The 10000-nt window shown below is 35.1% G+C and overlaps 1 protein-coding gene across 1 annotated transcript in view; it reads left to right on the forward strand.

Moving 5' to 3' along the window:
• The first annotated feature begins 262 nt into the window (after window positions 1-262).
• Window positions 263-10000, forward strand: part of Vps13B (vacuolar protein sorting 13B) — a 33252-nt gene continuing 23514 nt past the window's right edge. Inside the window, exons 1-14 of the mRNA XM_070116206.1 lie at window positions 263-336; window positions 1742-1808; window positions 2000-2113; window positions 2383-2560; window positions 2761-2863; window positions 3027-3208; window positions 4310-4413; window positions 4646-4910; window positions 5198-5364; window positions 5477-5677; window positions 5926-6109; window positions 6434-6551; window positions 6902-7044; window positions 9477-9635. Of these exons, the coding sequence (XP_069972307.1) occupies window positions 2027-2113; window positions 2383-2560; window positions 2761-2863; window positions 3027-3208; window positions 4310-4413; window positions 4646-4910; window positions 5198-5364; window positions 5477-5677; window positions 5926-6109; window positions 6434-6551; window positions 6902-7044; window positions 9477-9635 (1891 nt within the window). The 5' untranslated portion in view covers window positions 263-336; window positions 1742-1808; window positions 2000-2026. The remainder of the gene's footprint in view (window positions 337-1741; window positions 1809-1999; window positions 2114-2382; window positions 2561-2760; window positions 2864-3026; window positions 3209-4309; window positions 4414-4645; window positions 4911-5197; window positions 5365-5476; window positions 5678-5925; window positions 6110-6433; window positions 6552-6901; window positions 7045-9476; window positions 9636-10000) is intronic.

The raw sequence follows: 10000 nt of genomic DNA on the forward strand, positions 1-10000 counted from the left end.
GTGTGTGTGTGTGTGTGTGTGTGTGTATCGTGAGATTCTAAAATATATATATATAGGCTTCCCGCAATGGCGTGAATATGGAGAATTTCAATTTAAAAGAAATCTCAAGATTTGCTAGAAAACCATAGACTTTCCCTAAAAAGCTATATAATTCTCCTAATCTTCATAAATGTTACCAAAACTACGTCATGCGCCAAAATCGCGTGGAATTCGCAAATGTCGCGGAGGTTGGTGACGTAAACAAAAACAAAAGGCGATCGACTGTAAACACTGTCAAAGGGCCACTGGGGCCGCTATGTCGCCTCCTCACGTCAAATTGGGTTTTAATCGGCAATGGTGAGTGGAAATGGTGCGGAAAAGGCCAGGAGGGGAACGTGAGGTGTAGGGTATCGAGGAAGTAGACTGATGAGGGTTGTTAGTGCCTTTATTGTCCTGTTAAGACGGCTGAGGTGGTGGTCTAGCGAAGGAAATGGCCTGTGTTTAAGGGCAATTGCACTTTAGTTTAATATGCATGCGTGTATGTGGATGATTTGCGGAAAAGTCTATGAAGTCAATAGGTAGGACTGTTGGTAAGCATGCAGAATACCTTTACATGACCGATCACGACGATGGTAGTGTCCATGGATTCCTCTCACTGTTTACTTCCTATTCATATAGAAATTATGCTGCAATAACCCCACAATATATATAAACTTGGTCCTGAAAGCAGGGGAGTGCATGAATGGTACCAGGGAAGTTTTGGGATAAATAATGGTAATAAAGGTATAATTTGTCTCTGGAATCAACTGCAACCTAAGTTACCGCCGCCCCTCGACTCACCCTGGATGACTAAGAATCCACCACATTTGTAAGGCAGAATAGAGTGGAGGACAGACCCAGTATCAGGCTCTCAGAGGCACTGGGATTACGTATATCATGCACCAATATATTTATTGCAAGGGGCTGTTCCCCCTCAGGGGTATTGACCATAAACGAAGTGCCAGTGGTAATAAGACTGTGGTGATTGCGTGATGCTAGCACTATTATGTATATTACGTATGATTATAAAACTATTTTATTGTTAATTGTTAAAGGAGGGGATGTTGTGGTAGATTTGCAAGTTCTATTTTACCCTGACTTTGACCCCAGTTGAGTTGAATGGAGACCCATCAGGTAGGATGCCATCACCCCATTACTGAGCTACATCACCTCAGTTGTTATTGATGGTAGATAGTATAGAACAGATAGGAAGCAGGACATCTTATTAGGAATAGAAAATCTATGATCATTGTCAAGTGTTGTCATTTCTGATAGGAGAGGAAAGTATGTAATATTTTGTGGATAGCAACAGCAAAATTGATAGAATTACTCATTACTGAAAGATGTTTAAGGAAGTAATTGGTATAATTTCTTGACCAGTGATAATTAGTAGAGGCTGTCTACTCTAATGGCACAATAAAATTCAATAATTATAATGATTAATGCAAAAAATATGAATGATTTAACGCAAGGTCCTATGTTATTATCAATACATTAGTGGATTACAGATGAAAAAGGAAAGAAATGTAATATTTTATTAAGGAAACACATATCTTCTCTTTTAGTTAAGCATTATGAATAGATCATTAAAGGAATTCCTTTTCTTTATGAAGGACAAGCCAGTTTGCAAATTAATTGTTAAAGTGAAATTTGAAAAAGAGCAGGCATTCTGATATATTGCAATTTGAATTCTTGAATGACTGATACCCATACTGTATTTCAGAAAATATGTTTTTTGGACACTATATGGAAAATAAATGCTGAGATTTTAAATGAAAAGCTATTGGAAGGTAAGATAAAGCAGCTTTGTGGTTAGATTTTATGATATTCTTATTTAACATCAGTTTTATATCTACATACTCTCCAATTTATCACAGTCCAATAGATTTATTCTTCTCAGTCTATGCACATCGATGCTGGTATTACTATGGATAACAGTCTGATTCTTACCATTGGCTTAATTAGTATCCTTCTCTCCCAGATTGCAGAAGACTAAGACATTGTCAGAATGTTAAGAATTGAGTCTTACATTACGCCCATCATCCTAAGCTATGTGGATAAATACATTAAGAACCTCAAACCTGAGGACTCCCAGGTGAGTTGCTTTTGATATTTTTTCTTCCTTTTCGGCATATGTCATTTTTTACTCTATTTGTGTTTATTTTTTCAACTTCCATATTAGCTTCTCCTTCTCCTCCATTTCATTATATATTTTTTATTATGAGTATATACATTTGATTTATGTTTATTTTTCTGCCGTTTTATAAGTAGAATTTGCTAATGTTTACCGTGAAAAGTACATCAGGAACTCCTTTTATCTTTGTAATGTTATTTATTATCATTATTTTTGTTTCTTTGTTTAAGGTTTCCTTGTGGGGTGGAGATGCAGTCTTCAATAACCTCGACCTACGTTTAGATGTCTTGGAGCAAGAATTACGTCTCCCTTTCTCCTTTGTAAATGGGCACATTCACGAGCTGCGGATCCACGTGCCATGGACAAAACTGACATCGGAGCCCATTATTATCACAATCAACACCATAGGTTATTTGCCCTTGCTTTTTTTATTTATTATTACTTTTTTTTTCATCACTTTTTTTTTAAAGAAAAAATTGATAGGTATAATATACATATTAATTACAGTAATTAGTGTTGCTCTGTGGCTATGTATAGAGACTTCCTTGATCTTTACTGTTCATGTTTTAACAACATTGACTGTAGACTATTCTGTTCTCTTCCTCCAGAATGCATCCTGAAACTAAAGGGCAGTGACACCGCAAGCTCAGACACCTCAAGTCAAGGAGGAACAGGACCAAAGTCACCAGATATTAGGCGAAGGCAGAAAAGGCGAGTACTGTATTAATGAAAATGTGAAGCATGTTGCATGTCATTGGGTCAGATAAGTGTCACATTAGGTCTTAAGTAAATGTTAAGAAACTATATCATCATAGGTAAGGGAAAATTCATCATCTATCTCCACTATAAACAATATTATTTTTTTATATTTCAGGCAAGACCTAGAAGTGCCAACGAGTTATGTTCAAGGGCTCATCAACAGAATCATAAATAATGTGTGCATTGTTTGCAATAATGTAATTCTCAAGTATGTTGAGGATGACATTGTCTTATCTATCAATGTGAAAACACTTGAGTTCCGCTCTGTCAATGGTAACTGGACGCCAGCTTTTATAGGTAAGTGAATATGCTTTTTACAGTTGATTTCCATTGTAATTATTATTGTTATTATTATTATTGATATTATTATTATTATTATTGTTATTATTATTTTTTTTTTTATTATTATCATCATCATTATTATTGTTTTATAATTATTGCAACAGTTTATTTCTACTACCCCCAAAGATAGATACTTAATTATTAGCTTTACATGCAGATTTATCATAGCAAAATTACCCTTTTGATTTGTATCTAGAACATTAGTAGTCCAATATTTTTGTAGCCCACGGAGCATTCTTTTCTGAATGCAGCACTTGATACTATGAGCTTGATATGACAACTGAAATCAGACAAGCTTATTTCAGCTTATTTTTTCTCTTAGATTTACAGTACTCAGTTATTAAACCGTACCATTTGTCACCATTCATAATTTATCTCTTTCCCTCACAAACACAAAGGTTAAAGCCTCATCATTCAGTTCAAGCAAACGCAAAGACAGTTTTGAAACCCAGAGTTGTCATTATTTTCTACATGGGATCATTATATTTTAGAAATTCTTTGTTCATTGCCAAAGCAATTAATTTTAGGAACAAGTACCTTCCTTCTTAGGACCTCTCTTTTACCAGTGTCAAGTCTTTATATTTTGTAGCTGTATTTCAGTTTGACTGTTTTTACCTTAGATTTTTTATTTAAGTGCACATTAACTAACGCAATAAATAAACAATTTCATGCATGACTTGTTTATATGTTGAGAATTTTCCATATGCCATATTTCTTTATTTGACCCAATTACAAGGAAAAAATTTGGCAAGGCCGCAGTTGTTTTAGTATGTGCACCTGTGCACCCTGGTGCACAGGTGCACATCATCCTGGCCACCATGAGATGGTCACGTATGATTTGGTGTTATTCTATTTACTCATTGCGAATTTGCTGAAGGTATTGATATTGATTTCAAGAGAAAGGGAAACCTCTTTTTTATGAGAATATATGCTGTCATTTGCATGATATCTTTTTGTCTTACTTTTCAACCTCAGCAGATTCTATATGTAAAATAACTGCATCAATATATATGAGAATGCATTGTAAAAATGCATCTCTGATTGTTCCCAATGCAGATTTGACAGCAGAGGACCTGATTTTGCGGAATCTTGCAACTCTTACTGATCTAACAGTGTGCTTAGATAAGAGAAATGCTTCAGGCAAGATAGAAAACTATCAGGTCTGTACGATTATCACACTTTATATTTTCTTGTAGCAAAGTCTTTAAGTCAGATAATCCTAGAATTTACTTCTGAAAAGAATGATGAGGTGTCTTATTGAATACATTTTCAAGTTCATATATTGTTTGCCATAAATAAAAGCTGTTTTAATTTTTTGTGTATAATGAAATTTTTACAAGAGTACATTATACATAGACATAGATAATAGTTATTCTCTCTGTTTCTTTGCAGGAGCCCCTGTTGTACAGATGCTCACTATCTTGTAGAATAGTCCGCCAGTTTGAGTCTGTCAACTCTATACAACCATTATGCACGCGATACGATGTCTTTTGCCCACAGCTGCACTTCAGTCTGTCAGATATGCAATTGCCAATGTTTCTGAGGTTGCTTCAGCTTGCCTTGGCACTCTACTATGGAGATCTTGGGTCACCCACTGACCTGGAGCAACCCCAAGGCCAGCCAAGAGGGGATGACCTGGACATGGGGCTTGGAGAAGGTAATGGAATGGTGTATCACTTTCTCTTATTTGTTTATCTTTTTGATGGGTGTCTAGGTACTTCGGGATCATCTTAGATCTGAAGGAAAGAGTAGGCCTGTGTGTCGGGGGGTGGGGGGTGGATGGGCAGGTGCGTGCATGCATGTATGTGTGTGCGTGCGTGTATGTGTGCATATGTAAAGAGAGTGCATGTATATGTTTATCAAAGACAAAGTTCCTCATTTTGCTTTCTTATTGGGAAATTACATGATGCTGTTTGTCATTACATTATTTTTATCTTCCACAAGATATGACAGGAGAGGATTCGTGGTCATCATGGGCATGGTCACTTGGATCTGCTCTTCTGCCAGTCTATTGGGAAGATGAAGAAAACACCATTTCAGCTCACCATTACCGGCTCAACAAAACCTTGCATATGGGGCTCTATGTCGAGATGGCAACATGGACTTTCAAGGTGAGACTTTAGTCTTTTACAAGTCTGTAAGCAGATCAGTTTACCCTTGCAGATGTTGCCAAGTATTGGATTTATCTAACTTTGAAAGATGAATTGTGCCTCTTACTTCCAGTTGACAGAATCTGTACAAGATAGTGGTTATTTTGGACCTACAAAAATGCGATTCACACCATTCATGAGGGTTGAGCACCAGGGGAGCTTTATGACTGTTGTTGTGCGAGGTCTGGAGGCAGTCAGTGTGCAGCTTGGCATATCTTCTCTCTCAGTGGATCCTGTTGGCATGTGCATCTGTGGAATAGCCGATATACAAGAGGTGAAGCGACTTCCTTTGTGTATTATATTAGCTCTTGATTTTGATTCATTAGGGTTTTACTTTACAGATTTTTTTATGACACTGAATAACACTGTAAGATAAGAAAATGACCCCTAGAAACTGTAGGCCCTAGTCAGTGATATAAAAGCAAGAAATACATTTTTAAGAAGTTTATTGTCAAATTGAAAACGGTGATTCCAAATAGCCAGATAGAGATTAATGGTACTTAAATATTTGTGAACTCTCAGGGAAACATATCTTCGGGAGAAGGTCAAACAGTCATGGCCAAAGGAGCGTCATCCTTCATCAGCATTGGACAAGAAGGCCAAGAATACCTTGGCAAATCCCTGTTTGATCCTCAGGCATTGATGGACTCCCAAGAGCTCTGGGATTATGCTTATTCGTGGGAAAAGCACTCAAAGGAGACCACAGGTAGTGTCACCTTGGAATATTCTATTAATTTTATTTGGCAGAAGAAATGGTGTGTTTGTTTCAGGAGTGACTTTTAAGGCCGTGATGAACTTTTTAAATCAAGAAACTGTTGTCCTAGTGCTATTACTGATGAAAGTAGATAATTTGAAATTCTCGCAATTTTAACAAACTGACTACTTGACACTACTAAGTGTGTTATTAACTATTTCTTTATCTTATTCTCATTGAACAATACTATGTTTTTTACTCATAATTTAAAACTGCAAGATTTTTATATATTTTATTTCTTTCTTGTCTTACTCATTGGTTATCATTTAATTGCAGAAGCTAATATGTTGGCGAGGACAGGGGCTCTTGCCATGGACTATTTCTATCTGATGGAGCTCCCAGCAGATTTAAATAGTGAGCAGTTATCAGAAATTAGCACAGACTTAGAATACAGGTAAGAGATTCTTTCTTCTTGTGTTTATACGATTTGAGAGTCGGAAGACAAATTTGTTTTTCTACTGTTTAAAGTTTAGTTGACATACTGTATTGACAGTTAAACATATTTAAGATTTTATATATAAATGTATATGCATTTATATATATGCATGCATGTGTGTGTTATGTATGTAGACATATACATATTTAGAGTGGAAATTATTTTGAGTTGAATATGATAGTTTGTACTGTGTTGTGCAATATATTGGTATTGATACTCAGAGACTGTGAATTCCCATCCTCCAGTGAATGCAGTGAATGCAGCAGTACTGTATGAGCAACCTGCAATATCCATTCTTCCTCTTTCAGCAATTTAAGTGAACGAGCCATATGTCGCATTGCCTTCGGTGCCTCTGAGGTGAATGCTTCTTCAGGATTCCACCACAGACTGCAGGCAGTATCCCATGCCCTCAACCAGCATGACTACCCACCTTACTCTAGTCCTCCCAATAGTGAGTGTTTCTCTTCTAATTGTTCTAGGATATTGATAGGACACTTTCACAGAGTTCTTTAAGACAAAGGTAGGAGAAGCCATGAATATAAGTGAATAATTCTATAAAACAAAAAAGATCTAACATTTTCAGTCACATAGTTTACATTTTTTTCCTTCACACTTTTGTTTCTATTGATAAGTAGTACCATGTTTATACAAAGGTACTTGGTACTTATGCTGTACTCTAACACAGTTTGAGAAAAAGCAACGCATGATGAGAATGGTGTGTTACACAGCTAAATAGTGTCGCATGTTGCCCTTTTGAAGCTGGCGAAAATAATTTTGACTTACTTTTGTTATAGAAAAAATGTGAATGTACAATTTTTTTCTTTATGTTGCTAATGAAACAAGGAAAGTGTGATGTTATTAATTGCTTCTTAAGTAGGTATGAGAGTATAGTCTGAATTTCTTCAGAGGTAAACGATTGAGAAACAAATTGATTGTTAAAAAGTTTTGTATTTAGATCAGTTTAGTACTATATGACTTCAGCAGTTACTATGCAGGTATGGTTTATGACAGTCATCCTGTCATATTATTCATAATGATGTATGAAAGAAAACCTGATTATTCCTTTATATTATATTCTTCAGTGTGCCATTTGATATATATGATTTCCTTCCATTATGAGTGAGATTGCTTTAGTGCTTTGGCTCAGGTATACAGAAGGGGTTAACATTTCTGGCATCTGAAATTCAAGTTTACCTTCAAGAATTAGACCATTTATAGTCTCTTTTTCCCCATTACTTTGTCTTTAATAGTGTCACAGGTCGTTCATTCGGATTATGCTATGGGATTCAGATGGTTTGAGCAAAATGCTTGTTCAGGGATTATATGTTCTTTTTTGCTCTGCTTTGTGGATGCTTACTGGCATGTAAAATGAACATGTAAAGGTTTCATTTATTTAAAGGAATATGAAAAGAATCTTGAATATTAAAATGTATGAATGATGTTCTGTTTCATTTTCAGAACTAAAATTGTATTTTTTTTCTTTATACTTGGTGAGAGTTATTGAAAATGAATATATATATAACATCACTCACTTTATACACATTTGAATTACTAGGTATCCTTTCAAATTTTATAAAAGATCATGAAAATGGTCAAATATTTTCTTTCCCCTATCACAAATTTGTCCCCATCCATCACTAACACAGGTCTTTCAACTTGAGCTCCGAAATCGGAAAAGAGTGAAGCCACGACGACCTTTTAAGGTCTTTAGCGGCATCATTTGCATTTTCCAGGTCCAGCTGTGGGCTATATCCCTTGGTTTAGGGTCCACATGAAGCCTTTGCCGCAAATAAAGACAACGAAGAGTTTCTGGGGCCGAGTTTACACTAGAGGTAGAAAGAGAGGAAATTGCTGATATCTTTAGGCTATGTGCATTAGTCATGTTTTCATTTTTTGGTCTCTCATTATTTAGCATGGCTGATGTGCATGATATGTGAGAGGTATTTCTTTATGGTGGCAAAGACTGAGTAACTGTAGAAGCTTGGTGGTCATAGATATTTCCTTAATGGTTATTTTGCTTCATATTTTTTATTATCTTGCATAAAAAAGTCATTAGTGTAATGGTTTTAGATCTTATCCTTATTTGGCCATATATTTCAGGGAAAAAAATAATTTTCATCAGCATGGAGCATTATCCTTAACCAAAAGTGATTCTCAAAAAAAGGGTTTTAGGGATTTTATTGAAAATGATAACTGATAATTATGTAGGTATTATTACCAGTATATTCAAATTTTTGGAAAAGAAATTAAATTATAGCCAGTGAAAAAATGAGAGGTCCCTTGGTCTTAAAAGTAAAAAAAAAAAAAAGAAAGTGCTATCTCCTAAGATAATGATTCTTCAGTTACAACTTTTGCCTCTTTTTTTGTATATAGTTATTTTCCTTCATATGAGAAGCTTTACTCCTGTCTTCACTAGATTCCTTCAATTATGACCACTTGAGTTGAAGTGCGTAACAGCCACTTCTCACTAGCGACTAACAGGACTAGTAAATCTTTGGAAATTAGACAGCATATATTTATTGCTTATTATTTTGGGCTCAGGCAGGTTATGCTCTTTTCTTTATTGAGGCATTGAGGTTGTTGCCATATTTGGGAGAAATTAAGATGCTGTATATTCACATTACTGTATCCTCCTGAGGTTCTAAAAAGGTGCTTACCTTGTTAATTTCATGTTTGTTTGTTTGAGGCACTTATGTTGTACCATTATTTTTTATTATTATTATTATCATTATTCCATACTAATAAAGAACCTGGAACAAGAAATTTACCAAAGCGCTTTTCTGTATGTATGATTTTCTCCTTTTTTCCACTAACGTGATTTCGCAGGAGGATCTTCACAGACACTTTTTTAGTATTTGGCATTGAAAAGACTTGCATTTTCAGAGGTGCTCCAGACAATGAGGAACCCATTCTCACCGTTAAGGGCTGACAGCACTCGCCCGGACAAAGACATTGAGTCACAAAAATCCAGTGTTCAAAGCTTAGATATGATTACAGAACTGATGCAAGTGAAAGGGAAAATTGTGCCCATGACTAAAACTTGTAAGTTTTGAGACAAAAGCAGAAAGCAGTGCCGAGCATTTTGCTTCTTTTTTTTTTTCTTCATTTGTGGGCTCTTGTGTTTTCTTGTGTTGTTTGTGTGTCATTGTGCAGTTGAGAAGTTGCTCAGCATTTTACGAGTTTTCGAAAATGTATTTATCATTTTTGCTATTATTATTGCTATTATTGATAATGTTATTATTATTACCATTATTGTTATTATTATTATTGTTATTACTATTATTGTTATTATCATTATTTTTATTATTTCTGTTATTATTATTTTTATCATTATTATTATTTTCTATTATTATTGTTATCATTGTTATTGTTATTATTATTATATTTATTATTTTCACTATTATTCT

Source organism: Penaeus vannamei, chromosome 38 (genome assembly GCF_042767895.1).
Source record: "Penaeus vannamei isolate JL-2024 chromosome 38, ASM4276789v1, whole genome shotgun sequence".
NCBI lineage: Eukaryota > Metazoa > Arthropoda > Malacostraca > Decapoda > Penaeidae > Penaeus > Penaeus vannamei.